This window comes from Diplotaxodon limnothrissa, linkage group LG7, assembly GCF_057381915.1.
Source record: "Diplotaxodon limnothrissa isolate DT_005_m linkage group LG7, D_limnothrissa_male_GT1.1, whole genome shotgun sequence".
Classification (NCBI taxonomy): domain Eukaryota; kingdom Metazoa; phylum Chordata; class Actinopteri; order Cichliformes; family Cichlidae; genus Diplotaxodon; species Diplotaxodon limnothrissa.
In genome coordinates, this window is record NC_140602.1 from 56,365,341 (window position 1) to 56,393,323 (window position 27,983).

The following is a 27,983-nucleotide window of genomic DNA, read 5'->3' on the forward strand; positions in this document are numbered from 1 at the left end:
GCAATGGAGCACCCAGAATCTACATGTTGGTGACATAAATGAGAACAAAGTTATTGCTGATATGAACGTCTTTTTTCAGTGTTGAACTTTATGATCCCAGTGCTGTCTGTACAGGTCAGAGGATGACTTTTAAATGCATGGAGTTGGTTTGGTATGCTTGAAAAAAGGCATACCGAACATATTTGTATGGCTTATTAGTCCCAGGAGTTCACATATCTGAATTTCTTCTAACTTAACCTGGAAACGTGTAACGACAGATTCCCTTTTCCGAGTTTTATTCTCGTAAATTTGTACTTTTTTTTCTCCTCGTACATTTGACACTTTTTTCTAAAAAAAAAGTACAACGTTTGTGTACATATATGAACCACCGTGACCCTAATACGCCTTTTAAGTTCAGGCATTTTTGAGTTGAATTTGTCATTTTATTGAACCTATTTGAGTCTTGTCTTTGTCCTGAATATGAGCAGCCTCACGCAGCATGCAGGAGTGAAACAGAGTCATGAGCACATTTACAGTTACAGTAAATTCGACAGACAGATGGTTTGGGGTTGGCCTTACTCTGGTCCTGCCTGAGACCATTATCCCAAGAACAGCTGTCCCAAACTCCAAGATCCCACGCAGACTTCATCGAGTTCTAACAGAAGAGTTCGTCTTTGTCTCAAAACATATAGATTCTCCTTCAGCTGTTTTAGAGTGAAAACCTACACTTGCTGGATTACTTGCTTCCTCGTCCGCTCTGCATGTTTTTGACCCACTCGTTTACACTGCCCTCAGGAGACTGCAATGGTTGAACTGGTGGTTAGATTTGCACATTATGAGCATTATCAGCACATTCTTGCATTAGTAGCATCACATCGAGTAAATCTGGCCCCAGGTCTGTTATTCTCACACATATTTAGAGCTGAAAAGCAGCAAATCTACAAGTTTGCGTTTGTCTTTGATGACCGGCCGAGTTGTCTCATCCTGTGTGAGGTGCAGGTAAACAGGGATTTTACACATTTGTAAGTTAACTGGATTATTTTCTAACAGCCCTCAGAGTATTTGGGGGCACTTTGTACTGCAATCAGGTGCTTTCACAGTTCTAAAGCCCTAAAACAGATGCTGGACGTTCAAATTGATTCCGACAAACTGCGTGGGTGATTACACAAAACCTCATCTCAAAGTCAAAGTTTGGCGATTTTGTAAATATGAATGTTAATACCACTCTCGTATGCACTCAGTCCAACTATTCCTTTAAAAAGATGTACAGTACAAATGCTTGTTGTGTAGTAAAATGTAAACGCTCAGACTGAAGGTTTACCATCACTGTGAGCAAAATTCGTGTCCTCAAACAAACCCGTCACAGCAAGCTACAGTACGACTCGGACGTGATGAGAGGTCAGAGGTTGTATCCTCGCCCAGAGAGCCACAGCAATGACATAAAAAAAAAAAAAAGATTAGTGGTCCATCTTTACAAACAGCGTACATGAGTAAGAAAAAAATCCTCTAATATATATTAAAAAAAGAAAAATCGAGGGTTTTTGTTCAAATTGCACCAAGAAATCTCCAGGTGACTTAACCCTGGCTTGCCTGCTTAACTTGGTTTCACTTTGTTTAAACTCTTTGTGTTAAAAAAACAAAACAAAAAGGTGGGGGGGTTTAAAAGATTCCTTCGATGAACCGCATTAGTTTTCCCAGTCAGTGCAGGGAAGACCTTCATCCTCTGACTCTGACTCAGGAGAGGCCTCCTTGATTCTCCTCAGAGCCTCGTGAATGCTGCGGGTCAGAGCGTCGGCCGAGTGGGGGAAGCTTTTGGGATGACGCTGCTGCTCCGGTCTGGTCCGTACCTTCCTAAGCCGGACGCCCTGTCGGATTTGAGCCAGGATATTGTTGCTGTCGTCATCCGGATCCGGGCCCAAGACCCGCAGCTCAGCCTTCCTCAGGTGGAAACTGCCCCGCTTGAGTGATGCCAGCACCTCATCCATGGGAGAGCTCGCTGAGAACACAGGGCAGAGACAATTAGCCTCACAGTGTTTAGAGGCTTGGTTCGCCGTTTAGCACACAGCCAAACAACCTACTGCTGACACACAATTTAGCTCCAACCTCTGTTTAAATACACCATTTCCTGTGACTGATAAAATGCTTAAATTACCTCATTTAAAAGTAGGTACCGAATGAGTGTTATGTGCCTTACATTAAACATTTGTAGTATTAACCAACCATGAAGGTCTCTACTGCAATGAAAAGTTCCCTGCCCACCTCTCCTCCACTGCGACGAGTCCAGAGAAGCCGTCTTCCGCAGCTTTTTCCTCGCCGTTAACAGCTGGCTGCTGTCAAAGAATCGAGGGGAAAATGGAGCCAGCGGGAGCGAGGTGGAGTCAGACTCGCCTTTCTGGTGTTGAAGCGTGACGGCTGTGAGGTTCTTCTGCTGGTCGTCCTCTGAGGTGGGAAGTGGTGGAGGAGGCGGAGGAGGAGGCGGTGGAGGCGGGGGAGGGGGACCCAGTGAAAAGTTTGACGGCGTGGCTGAGAGTGGGGGCAGCGATAGGAAGGGAGGCGAGGGATCGAGGCCTTGGAGGTCGACCGCAGGTAAAGAGACGCTGTCGCAGCCGTACGCGTCCGGCGGGAGAGGAGCAGAGAGTTCTGGGAGATCTGAGATGCAGTCGGTCTGAACGCCGGCAGCCTGGGTGCTGGGCTGCTGCCCAGCACGCCTCCGACTGTGAGTCTGACTCAGGCGCAGGCGGCCTGACTTTAGAGTCACCTGGCCTGGATACCTCTGTGTGGGGAAGCAGCAAGAAAGAAAGTAAAGCTGAAGGACTGAGTGCAGTTTACGCAACATTACACACATGATTTTGCTTTAACCTCCTAGGACCTGGCGTACACATATGTGGACATCACAATTTGGGTTATTTAGACCAAAATACTACATTTTGCTCTACAAGTGCCTGATATCCACTTACGAGGACATTATACTGCCACTGTTTTATTGAAATTTTAAACAAATATCCTCATATGTGGCTCTCACTTTTCTTAGAAACAAAAATCAGGTTCTTTGTTTTTACATCCATCGGGTCCCAATCAGCCCAAATATCAAAGAGAAATTAAAAATGCATGCTGTGGAAGAGTTCGGGTCTTAGGAGGTTAATGTATCAAGACTATGTAGATGTCACTACAAGAACATAAAACACTGTGGACAAACACAAAATCATCTTTTAACTAAAAAAACGAAAAGTTACTAATCATTGGTGTTTGAGGAGGATTCAGTGAAGGTTCCTCCTCAGATGACGTGTGTGTTTATGTTAAGTCCTCACCTGCTTGAGGCTGCGAAGCCTGTCAAGTGTCCTCTGCCTCTCCTGACTCACTCTGGCGTTTCGCTTAGCTTCATCATCTTCATCTCCCTTTTCACAGAAACAGCAAATGAGATGAATGTGTTGTAGCAGGGTGAGGAACAATTGCTGCTTTCACTGCTTTGGTATCGATATTTGAAATTTGTCTCGCAGCAAGCTCTAAATCAAAAAAGTTCGATCATTGCCACAGAATATTTGCCATGTCTGTGAGCATCAAAGTGGACTCCCTGTTTTCTTTCTGGTGCTATAAAAATAAAACTGCATTGAATTAACTGGTAATATCATCTCTTCATTTACTGACAGAGTAGAACAGTGAATATATAAATCCTATCCCTTGCAGCCACAGATAGAAGTTTCTTACCTGCTGCAGCTCCTGCAGGGATTTGCTGTCAGTATGGCTACCTTGGCGCTGTTGTATCTTCTGCTTGTGATTGATGATACAGATTTCCTATTTGAGGAAGAACAGAACACAAACATAATGTTATTATAGACAGACCTGTCAAACTGATCCTTAACCCACAGGAGATAAAGCACACGACCGTATCTTTATCCATCGGTAATTCACCTTCTTATTTTTGAGGTAGACTTTCTTGGCAGTGATGCGGCCCCTGCGGGCCTCGAGCTGCCGGGTCCTCTGCTGCAGGGTGCAGAGTTCTTCTTCTCTGAGGGGTGACGGTGGGGTCGTGGGGTCTTCTACACCCTTCATGGCATCAGGACTCTCAAAGGTATCGTAGTACACCACCTCATCCTGTCGCTCTGGCAGAAAATCAGAAGACATTGAAGATTCAAATGCTGCTTGTGCAGCTTATACAGCTCGTAACAATGGCTCGAGGATTTGATCTCTGACTGACTATGAGTAGAAGAAAAAGTGGTACTGGTGATAAAGTCAAAGCAGGACAGCTGTGGTGCCACGGGATAAGCAAAGGACTTAACTGGAGGATGAGGTTGGAAACCAATGAGAAGCCAAAACATTTTGTTTTATACTTGAAAACCACATTTTTCAGCACATGTAAGCATCAGTCATGAGTCTGACACACTGAGCTATAACAGAAAAAGAGAAAGAAAAATAACAACCTGAACCAACCCATCTAAAGAGATGCTCACCTGTCATCTGCCTGCGCAGACTCTGCAGCTGGGCAGTGAGCAGCAGCTCCTCGCAGCGCAGCACCTCGGCCTGAATGTCATACAGCTGCAGCTGTAACTCATAGTACAGCGCCTCCAGCTGGTCCAGGCGAAGCATGGCATCCTCCCCACCCTGTAGACTCTGCATCTACAACAACAACCACAGAGACTATTTCAAAGGCCAAAGGGCACCGTCCACAGGATTTTCCAAAAGCTCTACCTGAGTGACTGTGCATTTATATTTCACATTAACAGATCCGGTGGAAGCTGAGCCAGTGTTTGTGTCTTCTCTAAGTGCTATGCTACAACACACTGACCAGGTACATTTTTAGTTTTAGTGTATTTTCAAATGCACAGCAAACATTTGACCTGACAGTCATTCCCAGTGAGTCATTTCCACTCCTGCAGACCAGGAAGTTGTTCCCTCCATTACAGGATGCCACAGCCATGAGCTCATTTTTCCAACACGGCTATTATCTCGAGTTCTTCTCTTCTGTTAACTTCACTATATCCATGTCCTCTTATTGTGGCTTCTTAAAAACAAACCTGACTGGACTGAGCACCACCTTTTCAGAACATACCCAGATACACTTCAGAATTTTGACACCGATCTTGGTCCACATGTGTGATTTGTTTTTGGGGGGTTTTTCAGCAGCATCAGCATGTTATGTTTTACCTCCTCCTTCAAGCCATGTTTCCTCTGTTCCAGGCAGATCTCTTTGGCCCTCATGAGCTGCAGAGTTTCTTTGGAAACGGCAAACTGCAGCCGCTCCATGCGTTCAACCGCCGCTGTCCACGCTGACTTCCCAAACTTTCTCTGGTCAGCTCGCATCCTCTCGTATAGAGCTATAACGCATACAGTAAAGAAGTAAGTGAAAAGGGCTAGAGCTGCAGAGATTAGTCAGCTAGTTATCTGGCAAATGATTAGACATTTAAACAGCAGTTTAATGACCATAATTGTGGTTAATAGTTTTGAATCATTTGGAGCAAAAAGAACATGTGAGAGAATGGTTTGGCCTAAACGCTATAGTTTATTTCTGGAGCGTTAAATGCCTAAAATGGACAAACCAGCAGTGCTTTGACTTGAAATCCGAAGTAAATAAAGCCCATTTGAGGAAAAACACATTTTTATTCCAATTCATAGCAGAGAAGGTTTGAGGATTAAAATGTGTCACGAGTCAGGGTGGAGTGTATGTTAATGACTTTGGTATGCCAGAGGTTGGAGATGAGAACAGAGCCAGAATGTTTTATTCTCACATGATCTCTAAGCGCTCTCTTATGAAGTAAACATACTTTTATAAAGGTTCAAAGGTCACCACAAAAACAACGCCACACATTGTTTTCTGAAGAGAGAAACTAGCCTCCTGTGTGTGTTTACCTTTCTGAGACCGAGTTGTGGTTTCAAAGAACTTGACAGTCAGGTCTTGAATGGAAAGCACTGCGGCGTGAGCCTTCTTCTGCCACTCCTCGTCCTCTTTTCTCAGGCTCTCCACACGACGAGGGCCGAGTCGCTCAGTCTCCAGAGAAATCTGGCAGGAGTTAAGCTTGTTAGAACAGCTTAAATGTACAGTACTTAGATCAGGTATCATCAGTGAGGTAACAAGAGTTTGTATAGGAAGATTTTGCAACACATGTTGGTATTTATGTCTTGGTCTTACTGTTCTTTAATAATGTTTTTTTTAGTCTATCTTTGTTTACATTTTGGCAAACAGGCTCCAATTAAATGATGCCAAACTAGCAGCTGTCGGTTCCTGTTTATGTATGTTTATGTATACTGGATTACTTTGAAACTGTAGAAAACTAAAAATATGTGTAAAGCACATTTCAGAGTTAGATGGAGATTCCCAGGCAGTTTTATGACCATCGTAGACTGTATATAAAAGATGGACGCAGCTTCCTGGTCTGAAACTTAAAGCAGACGAGGAAGCTCCTATTAGGCCACAGTTTTTTTTCCTGATGAGTTTATGGACTTGATAATTGAATTTCAAGCAAGAAGCAACATTCTTGTGCCAAAAACTTCAGCTCTAACCGCGATTTGAGCCAATCCCTCTAGACTCACACGTCACAAAACCCAACTTCAGAGCATCAGAGCATTAGAAGGCATGCACGCACGCACGCACGCACACACACACACACACACACACACACACACACACACACACACACACACACACACACACACACGTTTGTGTATATATAAATATAAAAGAGATCAATTTTTCAATCCCAGCTGGGCTAACTTGGCCCAAAGAGAAATCCATTGCCTTAACTGCTCTTTGAGCTCCCTTTTGTTTGAAGAACACTGGCATGCACCTGTTCTGATCATTGTATGCCCCGCCTTCCTTTCTCCAAATGCCACTTCACCTCTGCCAGTTTGAAAACCACCACCAAAGACCATCTATAGCATTCTGAAATACCAGGAAGTCACAGCAGATGGTGATAACAAAAAGGAAATGGCTTAGGCGCGTCTGTGCACGCTTATACAGTGACACTGACCCAGTATACTTGTGAACAATAAATAAAACGATACATGCACAGAGGTCCTTTTTTTTTTCCTCCTGCCATGTGAAAAAAAGAGTAAGAAAAAGAAAAGCGGTGTCACGTGGAGTTGTGTTCTGGGTGTTGAGGGAGAAATACAAGCCCCTCTAAGAGAGGGCAGGGAACAAAATGTACACACAATATAAGCTAAACTCCTTGCGAGGGCCTCCTGTGCATGCAGTCGTATTTCAATATCTTGATGCAAAACAGATGTGCGTAGGTGCTCAAAAATAAACAAGACTATAATAATCCCAATCAAAGCCCAAAGGCTTTGATTTATGTTAACCAGCATACTCTGTGCTTTTATTCTTGTACAAGTGAGGCACAAGAACAGGGAGTGGTTCGGGGGTGAAACCGGGAGCAAGCGGGGGAGGAGAGTCTACATCAAAAGAAAAGAAAAAGTCTGGCAGGAACAAATCTTAGAAAGTATATTATTTATTCACCTAAAAATTACAACAACATGAGGAAACAAGAGCAAGGTTGCCTTTTAGCAGGTCGATCCCACCTGGTGAGGATGGACAGACATTCACCAGCCTCCTTTCCTTTACCTCTTTGCATGCCATCACTGACTTTGTCCCTGCTGACCTCGGCAGCAAATCAAACTGAAGAAAACATCTCTGCATAAAGTTGGCTCTTGATCATCAGTCTGTTAGACTGGTTTTATGCAAAGCTGAAACGCATCCAGACAACTGACAAAATGCATCACCTGCTCTACAAGTAAAGCAGGCCAAAGCCCGTTGAAATGTAACACAAACACTAGCATTTGGGGAATTTCCTGAAATGTGCATTGTTTGAATATACTTTGTGTCTGATCAAAGTCTCAGTAAGTTATGGAAATAAAAGAAGTGCGGTGCAAACAAGTGATGATTCACACCTGTAAAGTTGCTCGGAAAAGGTGACACATTCCTATGACTAATATACATTTGGACTGTGAGCCAAACGTAGTAAAGGAGTTTTACATTTTAGTTACATGTCAGCTTTGAAATGCTTTCTGCATGTTTGGCTGTCTGAAAAACAGGCCAAGTAGCCACACAAATAAAATTAGCATCCTTTTTCCCCCAGCCTGCTCCCTTCTAGCATGCCATCACTCACTTCCTGCATACAGTTTAAAAATACAAAAAACAATGGTGGTGGGGGTTGGGGGGGGAGTTACGTCTGTTAACACCTCTGGTCATGGTGTCATACAGTGATATGTCAGCCCTACTTAAAACAGAGGTGTGACGCCATTTCCCACGCTAAAGTGCTGGGATTACAGGACGGATGCTGTCATGGTCGCCCTTATCTCATTTGATTAAAATAGCATGACTGTGGTAGATACGAGGCAGTCTTCATCAAACAATTATTTATAATTATTTGAAAAACCTGCAGTTCCTTCAAAGAACCAATTTTAAACCGTATCGTGAGGCATTTTGTTACTAGCATCCTGTCGCAAAAACACAGGAGTGTGTGTATTAAAAAAAAAAAAAGACAACACAGTTAACCAGGGATAAAATATAATTTTTTGGACCAGGAAGGTGATTCTCAATCAGATATTAGCTGAAAACTTGACATGTGCAGCATGTCTTTCACATCTACAGGAAATGAACAGTATCTGAAAGTCACGTCCTGCAAAGAACTGACACAGGCCTGGGACGTGCATCTGGCCTAACAGTTGATCAAGCAACTGTTTCCCGAAGCCTTATCAGAGATACTCTCAGTGGGAGGGTGGCCGCCAGGAATCAATCTTAAGGATGGGAAACAGGCCAAACTGCACAAGAACTGGATTGAAAATCAGTGCCAACATGTTTTATGAATTACTGGATCAAAATTTTACATCTTTAGTCATCAGTATGTATTGAGGAGGTAAAAACAGAAGTACAACAGTGAGTGTCTACAGTCATCTGTAAAACATGGTGGTGTCTTGGTCATGGTTTGGAGCTGCTGAGAAAGAAGTCCTTCAATATATGATTTATTTAATTAACTTTGAACTTAAACATTTAGACCACAAAGAAAAAATGAGGACTTCTATAACTAGTAAAAAAAACAATTAGATTAATTGCCTAATCAGCTAATTTATGTGCATAGAAATGTTTTCTCTTAGCCCCTTTCCACTATTACCTACTCGGCTTGGCTCGGCTCAGTGTATAGGGTTTTCCATTAGATGGTATCAACAGACAGGCTTCCACACATTGGCCAGTCACTGACTTCACTCCATGAGTCATGAGAGCGACTACGTCACAAAACCCGCCATTTTTGAAAATGGCTACACAAAAAAAAAAAAAAACAACAACACCGCGGTCCCCAAGTTTGACGAAAAGCTGTACACCGAGCAGCAGGTATACCATCGCGTCGACGTCCTCCATTGTAGGGTTGTGTGTGTCGCATGCAAATGGCATCACAGGACTTTCAAGAGCATTGGTGTAATGACCCCAGGCACATTAGGTGACATTCATATGTAATGAAAGCCACCAAAACCGAGCCAAGTCGAGTCCCTTCGAGTCGAGTTGAGTAGGTACTAGTGGAAAATGGCTTTTTGAGTCACAGGAAATTAAAACAAAGCTGCCTCGGTGACACACTGAAGTAATGACAAAAGAAGTCGAGGAAATAAATGTTTTTCAGTGATGCAGGGCGGTGGAGAGGTGGAGCATAGATAAAAGAGCAGAAGAACTTAGCAGAGGTGAATCTAGTGTAGCATGTTGACAACTGTTGCCATGTTAGAATGAATACAATGTGAAACTGTAACTGGAGCTCACCATGGCACAAAACCATCTCTGCCATGCCACAGTGAAACCACATTTTTAATTCATGGCTGCCCTCTGACCTCCTGAGCAACAGGACACCCACGCTGGACTGCTCCGACATGCTACGGACAATGCACCGTTCACCAAAATGCCTGATGAGAGAACATTCATTCAATTTTCCATCAGCTTTTCGCTGTTTCTGGTAAGCTCAGATGTCTCCAGTTGAGAGCGTGAAACCCTTTAGCTGAAAATTCACAGCTGAGCAGTAACAATGGTCAAATTAATGATTAAACACATATATTCATACATCTCAGCTCCTAGTTTGTCAGCAATATTCACTGCTTTCTGACATTTTACAGGCTAAACCATTTTAAAGTTAATTTAGGAAAAATAATGATCTCCAAGAAGATTAACCTAACTTTTAAGTACCAAAAAATATATCATGCGAGTATTAAATAATTTTTTTCCAATTCTCTCTAATGTGTAATACCTCTACCTGACAAGATTACACCTTACTTAGATTACTTTCAGACAGTCATTTCCGCTTATGTGATTCCATCTGATTATGTTAGCTTCATATATGAATGGCAGTCTGGTCACTTTTCAGTAAAGGTCAAACATGCATCACTTTAAACTTTCAATACATCCTGAGTCTGAATGCACGTAGTCACATTAACAGCATGCACAGAGCTCTCCTCTATCTTCAGTTGATTAGCTCACAAGGGGACAATTTTTTTTTAGAGAAATCATCATCATGTCAGGGGCAAAAAAGAAAGGAAAATAAACTGTTAGACTGTTTATTAAATATCCGGCTACTTCAACATTTGCAAACATATAAACAGAGTGAAAAAGATGGTTTGCTTGCTTTTAGTTGCCACATCCACTCACAGGCCTCTATTCTAACTATCACAGATTTAAGACGTTATCAAATAAAGCTTTACAATTTCAATAAGGAGAACAGAGTCTGGCTAATGAAACTCTTTCTGTTCTTTGGAATCTCATGTACAGAACATTATATACTGCAAGTACTATGCATGGTTACATTACTGTTGCAGGAACGCTTACATGAAGCCATAAAAGTGACATGTCTGAATAACAGGACGTCACCATTTAACAGACTGATGAAACCAGCATTGTTGTTTATTTAAAAGGGCTCCGCTGTAACATTGCAGCATGTAGGTCCTTGAAGCACTTTGGTCTTTTCACAATAACCTCATACATGCCATGTGTATTACTGCATTCACACTTGCAGATGAGGTCAGAACAGGTTATAATACTAGCACCCGTCTGCCTTTTTCCTCCTCATCTTTACGACAACAAGCAGGATGCAAACTGCATGTAAGTGACAATCTCCTATGTGCTGATTCCCTCTTACACCTCTTCCCCTTTCTTCACAAAGGAGAGAATCTCCACAAACCCCTGACTCATCAGTTTGAAAAAAGCCCGCTCCCTTTAGTCTGTGTCAAGGTATCATTTGCATACAGCTTTGTTTTCAGCCGTTGGATCGCCCTGAAGGGAGCAGGTGGTACAGCTGGAAAAACTTGGGCACATGAAGCACATGGAGAAAATAAAAAAGGTTTGAGGTAAAAGTTGAAATAGTTGCATTCATTAGACACTACATTAAAGTTCAGGTTTAACATCATACCACACACAGACTACCAAACAAATGCTGAAGGATTTGTTTTCAGCAATGTAGCAGATCTATAAAACCTGAGGAATTAAAAGAAAGTAACAGAAAGTCCGACTCTCAGACTCTCGCTGATTGTAAAACACCTGAAAAATCTTGGGGTAAAAAAAAAAAAAAAAAAGGAAGAAGAAGAACAAGAACAAGAAGAAGAACAAGAAGAACAAGAAGAGAGAAATGTAATCTTAGGAAAACATTTTGATGTTTACCTGTTTTTATTTATCTATTTTATTCACAATCACAAATTCTCTATTTCATATTTCAACAGTTAAAGCAATATTATAAACATTACTATGTAGTATATAAAAATGCTGTCATGGGCTAAGCTTGCCACATGCTGGACTACATTTCCCATAATGCAATTCATAAGCTCTTTAATTCAACAAAACGCCATGCTTTTACAGCCCCACCTACCCACCCACAGCACAACAGTTTGTATTGCAGCATTGTAGTAATCTACACAAAAATGTACAAAATGTCAGTGAAGGCTTCACACTTTGCACAGTTCATCAGAAACACATTGCTTATTTCTACTGATTTTTTTTTCCACAGCATAAACAAGACTGCTAATCTTAAAACATAAGACTGCCAACACAGCTTAAAGGATTAGTTAATCTGCATTAATGGGTTACACAACTTATAAGCAAAAAATATTCACTGGTCATGGCCGGTTGTGTCAAATGTAAAATATTCACAATTTTTACTATTTTCTACCTTTTTTTCCTTGGTGCTTTGCACTCTCTTGCTCAAAAGCAAGATACAAAAAATATAAATAACTAATTGGCTATAGCAAAATACCAGAAGCTTTGAAAGATAAAATACTTCTCTTAAATTTGAAAAAAGAAATCTGTAGATTTACTGATTCAGAAATATTTTTCTTATTGTCAATAAATAAAAAAGACCAACAATCAATGACGTGTTAGCCCTCCTCTAAAAACAGGTTGCGAAAAGAAAGATTTTTAGTAACACTAACTTTACACTTTATTTACAGGAAACTATTTTAGGTTATAGATAAATCCATAAAGCCTTTGGTAGCTGGACATTTATAACAACAAACTACAGTTTATATTTGACTCAGTTCCACTAAGTGCAACACTGATGTGTTTTTAATATATCTGACAACAGTGGAGCTTTGCGTACAGCGAGTAGAAAAATGTACTAACACTTAAAATTTAGATTTCTTTTTTCCTTTTTTCCTAACTATTGCAAATATTTAGACTTCTCCTTAAAAAAAAGTGCAAAGGGGAAAACAGTGAAATATCTCACTTAACATCAGCATCTGCCCAAGAACCATCATAACACACACACAGAAATCCCACCCAAGACACACACACACACACACACACACACAGGCACTTGTGTTGTTAGTGACAAGATGCCGAATAAGCATGCTGTGAAAGGCATGTTGACAATGTAAAATACTCACAGCCCAACTGTGGGTGAAAGACTGAGACAGTCTATGAAAGAGAACAAAAGACAGGTAGAGAGATAGTAATAGGGACTGTATGGGACATTATTTCTATTGTCCATTAAATTAATGTCCATGAAACGAAATGTGCTTATCAGTGTAGACTGACTCTGTTTAGAAATTAATGGCAATTATTTACAAACATTCACCAATCTGTCTGACAGTGTTTGCAATCAGTCTGAGCTAGACCACAACTATTTGGATACAGGATGACTCCCAAGAGACAACCCAGGCAGTCGCCTTGTGATCAAAAGTCAGGGATGCTGCATGACCAGTCTGTGGGCAATCAGGTGATCACCCTGACCACTTGCAATTTGTGGCTGAATGTAAAGAAATTCAATTACAGCAACCTGACCTAGTTGCAAGACAGTTGTTGTCCTATTTTTACTCTAGCTAACTTCTAGTCTGATTGTCTTGGTTGAAAATATGAACTATCATATTAGTGAGAAATCAGCTGACTTATCCAATTTTCTATTGAATTTCAATGTTATGTATATCACTTCTTATCCGCTGAGCTTTTGGACAAGTGTACGAGAAGCAGCTAGAACTCTGACCTACTGACTGAGCAGGCATGTGCCTCCTCCTCTCCATGAAGTCTGTGAGACAGTAGGGATTAGTCTGTGGATTTACTTCCCTTTCCAAGCCTAATGAAGAAAAGCAACAAAGACAGAGCAGAGAAAGAGAGTGGGAAACAGAAGGCTGTGCTGAGGCTGCAGAATTACTGAGTGGTTTAGTGACTGCTGCAATAATACTTATGCTGGTTAAGCTGCTCTGCGCTGGGGGAAAGCCTCTCTGCTGATCCTCTGACCTCCACAGCCCCCAGTAGCAAATGCATAGCGCAGAGCGGCTACTACCCAACCATCAATACCACTGCACCCAGCCTAAACACCTAACACTGCTGGTCAATGCACTTGGCTTAGAAGTGTAGGCTCATCATGCAGCGGTTCAGGGATCGTTTTCCAGCACTAATCAAACCATAGCAACAGCACTTTAACTGCTAACATGCACCACTGTAGAGCACGCCGACCAGTTAGTCGGCAATAGCTAGTGCTAAACCTACTTAAATCAAGCCCCTCAAACAGATGGTATTTGTATCAGTGTGCCTGTGTGTATTACCTTAATCTGCTGTCGGCGCAACATTGCCAGTTCCCTCATGTCCCTGAAGGGCTGAAGCAGGTAGTGATAGAGCTGAGTTGTGGCTTCCAGCAGCTCTCCATACGCTTCGTCCTCCTCCGGGTACACCTGCAGCAGCTCCACCATGCTGTCCATCGCTTTGTGTTTATCCAGCACCTGGAGGTAAAATGTGCATTGAACAGTATAGTCAGACAAACAGTCCACACAGTGAAAAATACTGCACTGGAGTAAAAGGTTGCTGATGCGAGAAATCTCTTTAATAAATTCCACAATAATAACCCAAAAGACTAAACATTTCAGGCTTTACAAAGCCCTAGTGGTTGCCAGTAAAGACCAAAATCTAGACTAAAAGTGCCACAAATAATAGTTTTATAGTTTTTACAGGCTTGTTAACCACTAATTACTGTACTCTGTAGCTTTTAGCTGGGTGTAAATACAGGGAGTGCAGAATTATTAGGCAAATGAGTATTTTGTCCACATCATCCTCTTCATGCATGTTGTCCTACTCCAAGCTGTATAGGCTCGAAAGCCTACTACCAATTAAGCATATTAGGTGATGTACATCTCTGTAATGAGAAGGGGTGTGGTCTAATGACATCAACACCCTATATCAGGTGTGCATAATTATTAGGCAACGTCCTTTCCTTTGGCAAAATGGGTCAAAAGAAGGACTTGACAGGCTCAGAAAAGTCAAAAATAGTGAGATATCTTGCAGAGGGATGCAGCAGTCTCAAAATTGCAAAGCTTCTGAAGCGTGATCATCGAACAATCAAGCGTTTCATTCAAAATAGTCAACAGGGTCGCAAGAAGCGTGTGGAAAAACCAAGGCGCAAAATAACTGCCCATGAACTGAGAAAAGTCAAGCGTGCAGCTGCCAAGATGCCACTTGCCACCAGTTTGGCCATATTTCAGAGCTGCAACATCACTGGAGTGCCCAAAAGCACAAGGTGTGCAATACTCAGAGACATGGCCAAGGTAAGAAAGGCTGAAAGACGACCACCACTGAACAAGACACACAAGCTGAAACGTCAAGACTGGGCCAAGAAATATCTCAAGACTGGTTTTTCTAAGGTTTTATGGACTGATGAAATGAGAGTGAATCTTGATGGGCCAGATGGATGGGCCCGTGGCTGGATTGGTAAAGGGCAGAGAGCTCCAGTCCGACTCAGATGCCAGCAAGGTGGAGGTGGAGTACTGGTTTGGGCTGGTATCATCAAAGATGAGCTTGTGGGGCCTTTTCGGGTTGAGGATGGAGTCAAGCTCAACTCCCAGTCCTACTGCCAGTTTCTGGAAGACACCTTCTTCAAGCAGTGGTACAGGAAGAAGTCTGCATCCTTCAAGAAAAACATGATTTTCATGCAGGACAATGCTCCATCACACGCGTCCAAGTACTCCACAGCGTGGCTGGCAAGAAAGGGTATAAAAGAAGAAAAACTAATGACATGGCCACCTTGTTCACCTGATCTGAACCCCATTGAGAACCTGTGGTTCATCATCAAATGTGAGATTTACAAGGAGGGAAAACAGTACACCTCTCTGAACAGTGTCTGGGAGGCTGTGGTTGCTGCTGCACGCAATGTTGATGGTGAACAGATCAAAACACTGACAGAATCCATGGATGGCAGGCTTTTGAGTGTCCTTGCAAAGAAAGGTGGCTATATTGGTCGCTGATTTGTTTTTGTTTTGTTTTTGAATGTCAGAAATGTATATTTGTGAATGTGGAGATGTTATATTGGTGTCACTGGTAAAAATAAATAATTGAAATGGGTATATATTTGTTTTTTGTTAAGTTGCCTAATAATTATGCACAGTAATAGTCACCTGCACACACAGATATCCCCCTAAAATAGCTAAAACTAAAAACAAACTAAAAACTACTTCCAAAAACATTCAGCTTTGATATTAATGAGTTTTTTGGGTTCATTGAGAACATGGTTGTTGTTCATTAATAATATTATTCCTCAAAAATACAACTTGCCTAATAATTCTGCACTCCCTGTATAGTTAAATCAATAGTTAGTCAATCAGCAACAGATTTAATGATTAAATAGTGACTTAAATCTTTTTTTTTCCTTTTTTTTTTTAAGTAAAATTCTCTAAGTTGACTGGTTTCAGTTAAGGTGAATATTTGCTGGTTTCCTGATAGTAAAGTGAGTCTTTGGGGCCTTTAGCTCTATTACAGATCACCCAAAATACCTGAGAAAGTATCGGGCAGATATATTAGTAATGACACTGTTAGTCGTCCCTAATTTTCAGCAAGCATCACTCAAACCTGAGTGCATGGTGTATTTGTATTTGTTAAAGCTCTTAAGCTGTTTATCAGGTGCATGTTAGTGGGTGAAAAGAGCACCAGGACAGTGTATGAAAAATATCACCAGTGGGTTTTTTTTTTTTAATGACTGGATATGTGACCTATAAAATCAGCATGTGTATTAAATGGAGCAGGAGAAACCTGGTTATTCACATATCTATTTACATAGTAGATTTCTGATATTCTGTGTGCACCCATGTGTTGACTTCTCACCATCACAACCACTATCTTATTCACCCACAGAGACAGATCGGAACCAAGGATAAGAAGTTAATTATCCACTGTGTCCTGGTCCCGATTAGTACTACAAGTAACACAGGCACGTTTCTGAAAAGCAGAATGTGTACGTGTCTGCATGTTAGTCTGCTCAATAAAATACACAAAGATACCATGATTTCATATAACTAACATACTTGGAAAATATACCAACACACCTATTTGTCAGTCTACTTGTCCTGCAACTGGTGCATTGAGGACATTGGAAAGTTGTGTGAGCTCAGAAATATGTGCATGTTAGAAAAATTTGAACATTATCATTAAAAGCTTTAAATTGATTGTAATTTAATGCCAATGACATGCATCTTTTCATAATTAGGCATGTCATTTTGACTCTTTATAGATATTTTGGTCTAAGTAGTTTGAGTACTGAATTATTACTCAACTACAGTCCTGTGACAAAGTCTCAAATGACCCTAATTTCTGTATATTTTGCTAGGAGAATGGGAAATTGTTGCAAACATACATGGAAATACACTACAGAAGCAAATCGGAAAATCAAGATTGTATGACCATCTTTATTCAACATAGACTGAACTCGCTTATGCAAGCCTTCAGGTAATGTCTTCAAGAAATAGTTCTCTAGGCTTCTTGAAGGACATCCAAATCTCTTCTTTGGACCTTGACTGCCTTTTGTTGTGTTCAGAGCTGTGCAGCCAGTCAGACACTTTCCAGATAGTACTGCATGGTTTGATCAAAATATGGCACTTTACAATACTGATAAAAACCTGCTGCCACTGATTTTCAGTTCTTATGCAATTTCGCTTATCTCAGCCTTTCCTTCTAATTTACCTTAAGAAGGGCTTCTTGACAGTCACAACTGAGACCATTTCTGATATTCCGTTTCTGATATTCCGTTCACCAAGTTTCCAGCTAATAGCTCTTTGGGAATCATTGTTTTCTATATTCTATACTGGGAACAAATTCTGTGTTTTTGTGATAGTGTACTTGTAACAACAGTTTAAAATTGGCTCTTTGCTAGGTTATCTGTCATTTGTAGATAGGCTTTTTTGTCTGAAGGACAAGGATAAAATGTAAAGTGGCTTAATAAACCAACACAAAAGAAAAACACTTCTCTGAAGTGGTCAAGTGCAAGGGCTGGACTGGAAAGAAGTGACAAAGCAGACAATGTCCAAGGAAAAACTTTGAAAGACCTTCAAAAAACTGGTAAAACTTTGTTCCAAAATACTTAACCTTCCTCTTGCATTAGGGTCGGCAGTGGCCCGTTTTTAGGTTTTAAATGCATAAAAGTGGATATTAAATTTGTTTATTTCAACAAGACATTAGACTTTGTCAGGAATCTCCATTTAAACAAAACAAAACAAAAAACTGAATTTAACTAAATTATAAAAAGTTCTGGTGAAAATGATGACCTTTGTGTGTTGGGGTTGGTTTCGACACAGTTATAATATAAGACTATAAAACTAAAAAGTTTTATGATTTCGGTTTTAGTGCTAAAACTGAAATCATAAACACACTCTGAGCTCTCCCACACTATCAGAGAGAGAGAGAGAGAGTACACATCTCCAGTTTGTAGCATACAAAAATAAGAAGATTTACAATAAGCCAAACTCTTGATCGTATCTTTGCTAAAGATGAGAGGACACAAAAAGCATAGCAATATAATTGACCATCTTTCTGAGGACAATAGATTATCAACCAGAGGACAAAGATACATCCATCCATCCATCTTCATCCGCTTTATCGGGGGCCGGGTCGCAGGGGCAGCAGCCTAAGCAGAGAAGCCCAGAACTCCCTCTCCCCAGCCACCTCCTCCAGCTTATCCGGGGGAACACCAAGGCGTTCCCAGGCCAGCCGAGAGATATAATCTCTCCAGCGTGTCCTGGGTCTGCCCCGGGGCCTCCTCCCGGTGGGACATGCCCGGAACACCAACCCCAGGAGGCATCCTTGTCAGATGCCCAAACCACCTCAGCTGGCTCCTTTCGATGTGGAGCAGCAGCGGCTCTACTCTGAGCCCCTCCCGGATGGCCAAACTTCTAACCCTATCTCTAAGGGAGAGGCCAGCCACCCTTCGGAGGAAGCTCATTTCCGCCTCTTGTATCCGCGAGTTCGTTCTTTCGGTCACTACCCACAGCTCGTGGCCATAGGTGAGGGTAGGGACGTAGATCGACCGGTAAATTGAGAGCTTTGCTTTTACACTCAGCTCCCTCTTCACCACGATGGACCGGTGTAGCGTCCGCATCACTGCAGCCGCCGCACCAATCCGTCTGTCGATCTCCGGCTCCCTTCTCCCATCACTCGCGAACAAGACCCCGAGATACTTGAACTCCTCCACTTGGGGCAGGAACTTGTCCTGACCTGGAGTGGGCACTCCACCCTTTTCCGGCTGAGAACCATGGCCTCAGATTTGGAGGTGCTGATCCTCATTCCCGCTGCTTCACACTCGGCTGTGAACCGTTCCAGTGCGAGCTGGAGGCCATCACCCGATGAAGCCAACAGAACCACATCATCCGCGAAAAGCAGTTGTTGTTGACAAAAGCAGTTGTTGACATATCTTTTTAGTCCAATAACTCCTGGCTTACATGGTAGGGTAATTGCTACACATGTCATCAAAGTGACGCCTGGGATTACCTGGTTTGCTGTGACAAGAATAAGTGACATCAAGACACGTTTTGATCCGTTTATGCCATTGTCATTTTTTGAAGGAAAAAAAAGTCCATGGCAACATTTGGAATGGCATTGATGAGAATACCTGGATGCCTATAATGGTGTTCTTCTTGCTGGTGTGTACAGATCCAGTAATGAGAACACTGATAGTCTTAGGGACACATCAACAGGCAGAACTATTTTCCAGACTACAATGTCACTTCAGACCTTCGGAATAATATCAAGAGTCCTCAGACTTTACAACACCGATACTAGAGCAACATCTGACAAGCTTGTTCCCATTAGGAACGGATGCAGGTCTTTCCACTGACTGATGTTCAACCCTGAGGTGACAGTAGATGAACATTTTGCCCCTTCCCATGACAAATGCACCTTCTGGCAATACATGCCCAGTAAGTCAGGTAATATGACATTTTGTGATGTGATGCAAAAACTAGCTATGCATAGAACTGTGGAAGATGCGGAAAAGGAAAACCAGTGAGTGGCATCCCTGAGAAAATTCAGGGAAAACATCTAATCTTTGATACGATAACTGGACTGCAGGGGTCACAATGTGACAAATTCTTTACCATCTATGATACTGGACAAGAACTATCTGCCACAGATAAAAACAATACAGGTATAAAAGCTACTTTTGGCTGCTCCTTTATTCACCAGGGGTTGCCATAGTAGGTAGCTCCCATGTTTGATTTGGCAGATGTTTATACCAAATGCCCTTTCTGACACAACCCCCAAGAGGTTTGTGTTTCCCTTTGAAACAAAAAAATGGTATAGGTATGATTACAACTAAGAGAGCCATTGAAAAGAAAAAAGAAATCCCTCTATAACATGTAATGTCAGTCATAAATTACACTACTTCATCACTGTAGTCACTAAAATAGTGTTCTCAGTTAAGGTTTATTGATTCTGGAGCTGCACAATTACACTGCAAGTTAGAAGAAAACAAAAAGAAACAAAAAAAACAAAAAACAAAACAAAACAAAAAAAAAAACATTGTTGGTTTTAATTTGTTGACTTAAAATTTAAACACATCCTAAGAAGCTTTTGCACAGCTGACATTCAGACTTCAAAACACATGGCGGGGGATCCTATTACTATGCGTGCTGGTTCACCGTCAGGGCATACTGGGACACTCGGTGGAACTGGGTCATTATTAACATTAGTCACTCCACCCTTGTTTCCCTTCTGTCCGGCATATGTGATGTGAAAAAGGTCTATACTGTGGCTTATTCCATGACAACGTTAACCTTTGATTTTTTTTTTTTTTTTTACTAGAAACTATTGCCAAGTTAATTCTGTTATCTGTAGAAAAGGGCTAATGTTGTGACACTGGAGTCACTTGCTGCACCAAATGTGGGTCTAATTCTGATTCATGATTACAGTCAGGTCCAAACAAAAGCCCTTTCAAAGCGCAAAGAAAAAAAATCCTAGTAATCATGTGTAAGTGCAGGCACACTAGTCTGCGTGGTCAGGAATGATGCCATAAAATACATTGTTTAAGTGTAGTACAAGATAAATTGGCCTCTACTGTTGCTGATTCATACCATATGTCCAAGCGTCCACAGACACTTCATTGTTCCAGAGAAAATAACCATTAAAGCAACTATTGTTCACAGGAAATACAATTCACCTCCCAGCTCTCAGAAGCCAGCAGCTTCAGTTCACACAGCATAATACTTCTCCTTCACGTCTGCCTCAGATAATATTGAAATGTACCACCACACCAATCGTCATCCAAAGTAGTGAATAAAGTGATCTCGCTCTGCAGAAACAGATAGATATGAATAGAGACTCCTATATTAACTGTGGGCTGAGTTTCCACAGCCCTCCACAGTGGGTACTGGGGTAGACACTACACGATTCAGCTCCAACACTGCTCCTACTGTTTACTTTAGCTCTGCGTAGCCCTGGAAACCAGTGCCCAGCCGTACACCCCCTGCAGCCACTGCTAGCCAGGAAAGCCCCTGAGCTAAATGAGCCGACTCTAATTCAGACTGGAGAATTTTAGAATAAATCGCTAAAGCTGGACTTGCACATTTTTCTTTTACAATTCCCATTTTTATAATGCAACAATTTCACTTCCTGCAGTGATGTCATTTTAATGGTCTGATATATTTGTTGGGAACAGTATAAGGCAAAGAGCTGCTGCTCTTGCCCTCCAAAGCCAACTGTATTACTTGTCTTAATTAGTTTTTGGGCAATTACCAATTAATCAATAAGTTAATGAACAGAAAAATACATGGGCTGCTGTTTTAATAACTGATTTTTCATCATTCATCATCACATTACAATCCTAGAATTAGGATTACAATACATTACAATCCTAGTATTGTAATGCTTATTTTTACCACAAGTGACATTATATTGATGATGAACTGAATGTTGTCAGGTGTGGGGTGTATAGGTGTGTTAAGCTTTTCTTTTTTTTTTCTTTTTTAAACTGGGACCAGTAAAACAGTATACTGTGCAAGCTTTTTGGCCTGCTGCTGGCCTGTTTGGTGACTGACAGAAAAAAAGAAAAAGCAGGTGAACTGACAGATCTTAAGATTACTTGAGCTAACAGCTGCAACCCCGTTGCTTTCTAGTAGACATGCCTGTAGCATGCAGGGGTAAGTCTAAAGCTTATTTTATTGTACGGCACATGTGTCCTTAATTGTCTATAGTGAGCCTACCAAGAGGTGTTGTCAACCTACACAATCATGCTCCTGTGCAGTCCTCCAAAAACCCAACAGCATGTAGCTCAGGTGTCCTTACTGAGATATATCTATTTCACTTCAGCTCTTTGTGTGTTATAACTTTACTCGTCTCCACAGCTGACTGAAGGGTCAAAAACATCAAAAGCTGAAGCAGCCCACAGACTGATTGTACCACATATTTTGGGGACTGCTTCCATCTGGCAACAGCCACTCTCTGCAGGTAGATGGGCTGTTCGTAGCTTCCTACAGCCTGCCAACACACCACCAATGGAAAGCCATGTTCACCCCATAAAAAAGGGGAACAACATTTACCCTACTGCATTTACTTTTAAGTTACTGTTACCATGTTTTTTGCAGATACAGTTTTATAATATGAAATATAAATCTACTAATAAATTATGCTACATTCTTGTAGATTATGCTACCAGTATAACGTAATTACACATTTATAATGTAATTAAATGGGACTTTTTTGTGGGGGAAATAAATGGACTGGTATTCATATAACTACTACTCAAGTTGACCACTCAAAGCACTTTCTACTACAAGTCTCACTCACCCTATCACACACATTGATACAACGCTATTATCTATGCCGCTAAGTGCTTTGTCTAACACACGCACGCCACAATAAAAGCATGAACTACTGCTCCTGTGGGGAAAATAAATTATACTGAAAACTGCACAAATGAACTGGACTATTTGTTTGAACATCAGTCTGATATTGCCTAGTGTGATGTTGAGCATTTAGAATCCCCACGCACCGCATCCAAAAGCTCATCATTTAAGAACAATCCTATTAACTTTAATTTAAACTGTACTCAACTGCTGCGATCATAGTTTTTTGTTTTTTGACAAATTTAAAAGCTAACAATTATTATTTCACATTGTAAGACAAAATTACTGTAACCCCTGCTTGGTCCATTTTATTGTGTACCCAGACATCAAACACACAGCTGAAGGCACCATCCAGGATTTCAGGCATTGCTCTCTTTTAAGTGCCCTTAAGTTACTCTGACTAGTTTACATATCATTTGCTTATGCCTTATTAGTGTTCTGCTCTTACTCTTGTTATTCTATATCAGCCTGACAATAAGAGTATATTGTGTGTATGTTTGCTTGTCTGCTATGGATAAATATGCATGTTTTAAAGCAGTTTGCAAATGAATAAACATAAAACCTATGTTAAGCCTTGCTGTTAAACAGAAGGCCTTCCAATGTGAAATGAGTACATAATAATTACAGGGACATTCCTGGTAATATGCACTAGAGTATAGCTGCAGTATACCAGCTCTGTCATCAGGACTTACTCTTGCTGCTGCTACATCTGCTCAGTCTTGCTGAAGCAGTTTCCCTTCTGCCTTTTAATTGAGATGTGAGGCAGGAAGAGAACGCCCTGACTGAGCAGAGACTGGATTTTAAAGCTCATTTGAAACTGAATGCTGTTCAGGAGTCGTCAATCAACAGACCTCAGGCCTAAATCTTTCAGGCAACTTGATTGGTTCTGGCTTTCTCAGCACAAAAGTTTCATGTAGTGATAGATGAAAATAGTAATGCCACCTGTAATCAACAGAGGTAATGTCAACTGGTTAAACACAACGTTTAAGATGCATTTTTAATATCAATAATTTGCATATTGTAACTATTATTTTACTTATTTTTGAGGAGTTGCTCTGACAAAAAATTGTCAGAAAAGTACAGCTTCAGCTCTATGTGTTCCCATTTTTAGCTCCAACAAGACAATACCAGCAGGCAAAACAGCAATTGTTGTGAACGTATCAGTTTATGTACAACTAAAAAGATGTGAGTGACACAAAATATAAAATACCCCTATACATAAGTGTGAATGAAGTAAACTGCTCCGTTCAGTAACTGTACAGCAGACTAACAACACAGCTGTGCCTGAGGCAAACATGCAGACACACCATAACAAAAACTGTGGGCGTACACAAAACATGCAGAAGCCATGTTAACCTTCAACATACAAAGGTCAAGAGGTCGCCCAGCAAAGAAGAGAAACTTGATTATTGTACACATTTAGGCCTGAATTTCAAACCACCCAGAGGAGTAGTTTAACTGTCAAAAAAATTTACAATGGTTGTACAGATTTAAACGTCACAGAGAGAACGATTACAAAAGATGCTGCTTTTTCATATATATCACAACAATAATATATGTGATACATATATTTGCATTTATTCAAATGACAAGCATGTTGATTGCTGGATTCCTTCTTGACTGTTTTCTCAGACTACCAATCGCTACATAGACATTGGCAACTTGGGCATACAGGACTACACACATGAAACAAGCAACTAATCCCTTTTTCATTACTCTTTATTGTTTTGCTATATTTATTTGTACAAATGAAAAACTTTACATCAGTACTTTTGTCTTTGCCTCACAATATATTATAATCTAAACCTGACTTATAAAACTCTACTATTTTCACTGTTATAATTAGAGTATCATCTATAAACAACAGTCTAATTTCGATTGCACAATCTACTGATATTTTTGCTTTAATGGAAGAAATTGTCATATTTTTGTCATTTTGGTGACTACATATGGCTACATGGTTTATTTTGTCAAATATAACAGTTTACAATTCAGGAAATACTAAATTTTTAAGTATCTGAGAGGCCAGAGAAAATTTAAAGGTTTCATCTAGTCATGTTCAAATTGATCAAAACATACTGGAAGTGGGTCAATACACCTTTTTCCAAAAATAAACAAGTAAAACCTTTGAAATTATTTGATATATGGAGCTATAATTTCACAGCCTTATATATGTGCAAATTTTAAACCATAACATTTCCAGGCAAATCAGAGGTGCTTGAGCATAAAATGTTCTGAGCTGAGATAGAATGACTCTTATATGATACCTGTGGCTTAGATTTTATAGTAAACACTATAGCGTGATTTTTTACGTCTACTTTCACTTTAATCTCTCTGTGCTACAATTGTAGTTAACCTCCCATCACCTTTTGTCCCCTTCACATCCTTGTCATCGCAGAACAAGAAAAAAAATGTTACATTTTAACTATTAACTTGCAATATGTCAGGTCCCCTGGCAATAAGCTGGATTTCGTATGGCATCAGACCACAGATAAGGAAAAACTGGGAAAGTGTCAAAGTACAATTATTAAGAGCAGTGATTTTCAGTCTGAAGCTTTTCCAGACAAACCAAACAATCAGGACAGGCTATTCAGTGTTTATGCCAAATCAGAAAAAATGACATAAACTGGCATTTTAAAGGGCTCTACGTAATGCAGTCAAGTCATTTATTTACTATACAGGTAAAAAACCTAAAAATATTGTTTTATGTGATGAAAATTATCATTCTTGGCAAGGATTAAAAAGTAAAATTTTCTCTGTTTCTGTTGCTTGGATAGAGCAACGTAATTAGTGGAGTACGGAAGCACATTACTATAAGATTACCATATCTTTATGGTAAAAAAACTGTAAATTTTACTTGAGGTAAAATGACATGCCCTCCTTTTCTCCCAATATCATCATGCAATTAAACCAACTACAGCCCTGAAAGTGTTGGAACCAGGTCAGCATACTTAAAGTCAAAGTTCATCATGACTGAACCTGGAAACTTGGGAACAAGTACAATCCAATAAAACAGAGTAAATATTACATCTGTTGTTGACACTATAGTGTTCCAACGTGAGGCTGCAGCTTATGATTTGAGCTAGATTATATTTTATTGTTATGTATTAGTAACTGAGCTCTTCCACATGAGTGTGTTGGATAAAATAACAAATAACACTAATTACACATCAAAGGAAGAGTCATCTTTGCTGCTACTAAGAGCTGCCCCATCTTTCACTTAGTTCCATTATCGATTAATCTAACAACTGTTTCCCCGACTAGATTTTAAACACCTGATGAGAGCTGTATGTAATGACTGCTGCTCTTTTTATAAAAACAAGTTCAAACAAAACTCATTCCTGTTTCCTCTGAAGATGTGCCCTGTCACATATGAATCACTAAAGTAATTAAGTATTCCTTGCTCCTTGATAACCAGCTGTTTACTGGTTTGGTGCATCAGTCAGTTAAAACACTCTGGAGGTTAACATTTTTTTCCTGAGGCTACAATTATGATCATAACTTACACCTTTAGAGTATCTGGCACTTCACCTTGCTTTGCCACTCACATCAGGCTACAGACATGAAATATAGCAACATAGCTGGGCTAAATATACACCTTCATCTGTGTAGGATTACACTGAAGCAATCTCGACAGCTGTGGTGACACATCATTCCTGTAACTCCACCTCTTTTTGTTCTCCTGTTTTTCTATGTAACTCCCTTCCAATGGTTCAGCCAACTGGAGTGTAATGTCTGGCCAGACCAGATCATATTACTGGCTTGTGAATGTGCAGCAACAGATGGTAGATCACAGGAGGGGAGGGGGACAAAGGAAGAGGAGGGAAGAGAACCAGCAGCCTTAAAATTATAAATGGACTTAAAATTAAACCAAAATTGCCCCGTTTATCAAAAAACAAAAAAAACAAAACTACCTTTCCATGTAATGTCAGGCTGCCATTAAGAGTGTACTTATCAGATCTCACATCATCAAGTACTAAAAAGCTTGATTCCCTGCTTTTATTTAAAAGCAAGTCAGACTTCATGACAACTGAATAAGTTACTTCACCTCTTGCATGCGTCTTTTGGCCCTCTCCAGAGCATCTTCATAGCCTTTCTGCCTCAGCTCACTCAGACTCTCGTAGTACTCCTCGGTGTCGTCGCTCTCTGAGAAAAGCACCTGTGAGAGGATCTTCCAGCCGCAGGTGTCCAGGGCATGACCCAGGTACACCTGCAACTGATAGCACAGGGCGTCCGTCTCCCGCTGTGACATCCCGGGCGGACCGAAAAGGACAGTCCACACGCCAGACTGCTCCTCCGGGAAAGAGGGCAAACAAGGCTCTAGGTCCGAGTTGACGGCGCATAGTTGGAGGTGGGCTGCTCTCAGTTCCTGGAAGGAGAACAGTCCAGCCCAGCTGAAGTCTTCGCGGTTACTGGCCTCGATGTCGCCTGGGTCTGCATCATCCGGAGACAGCGTGACATCCACTGGCTCCAGGATCTCCATATCCGTTATCTTGGGTGTCACAACGTCCCATGTCCCTAAAGTGTGACTTACGCACTCATATGACTTTGAACTACCGGCTTTTAAAGTCTTCCTGTCTGCGTTAGCATTTGTTGTGGGTTTCCCTTTGGGGACAGAGTGCGGTCTAACTTTACCCACTTGGCAGACTCCATCTTTCTTCGCCGTGACGGGACTTTTTGTGTGTTTTTCAGCCACGCAGGCACCGGTGGGAGGAAGCCCAGCGATTGGGCCACAGTCGACGTCCAGTAAAGTGCTCCGTCTCTGCACGGTTCTGTTGTGGCAGGTTATGGCGAACTTTCCCTCGACGTCGTTCCAGGCCACAATGAAAACAAATTTATGTCTCTCTTTTTCGTCGAAGACTTTGGGCCGGACGGACACCCATCCGGACTCTAAGTTATCCTCCATGATGAATGACATCTCATCCAGCCAGTAAAAAAAGACACTTAGATATGCGTTAGCCAGAGGAAAAAAATCTTCCCTGATGTCGAGGCTAAATGCTACTCGTAGCCACCGACAGCAGACCCCACGTTTAAAAAAAACACAAAGTAAGATTTGGCAGAGCTACAGCGAACAAACCGACGAGCTAGATTAAGAGATGACACAAAGGCTTTCTTGCTTTGTTAACCCGCTGTCTGTTGCGTGTAAGCGGCCGAAAGCGCAGCCAACGTCGTTGTCCCTCCTCCAAATGGTCGGATTTGGGATTCCGACATGAAGAAGTTCAAGCAGCCAAACGCACTCGGACACCGCGGTCTAATCGAAGGAGAGAAGTCGGCTTCATATTGCGGCAGCTAATGTCCGTTGCCATGACACCTGGGCGCTCACCTGCCCGATGCTCGCGCTGTCTTGAATGTGCAGCTCTTTGTCCGCTCTCAGACAATGCCGTCGCGCGACGCACATCGGCTCTCGATGTCACGTGTGAGCTTCTGTTTACAAGCAGAAGGTGCGTGCGTGTTTGTCCGGGGAG

General features: G+C 41.2%; 1 protein-coding gene across 1 annotated transcript; it reads right to left on the reverse strand.

Moving 5' to 3' along the window:
- jmy (junction mediating and regulatory protein, p53 cofactor) lies at positions 1–27,963 on the reverse strand. The gene is made up of 10 exons (XM_085359998.1): positions 26,567–27,963; positions 13,972–14,145; positions 5,824–5,974; positions 5,122–5,291; positions 4,428–4,593; positions 3,889–4,079; positions 3,685–3,771; positions 3,288–3,374; positions 2,239–2,752; positions 1–1,975 (listed from the first exon to the last, which is right to left on the reverse strand). Exons 1-10 carry the CDS (start codon positions 27,434–27,436, stop codon positions 1,665–1,667), a joined length of 2,721 nt encoding a protein of 906 aa, XP_085216124.1. The 5' UTR covers positions 27,437–27,963; the 3' UTR covers positions 1–1,664.
- Positions 27,964–27,983: the final 20 nt, after the last annotated feature.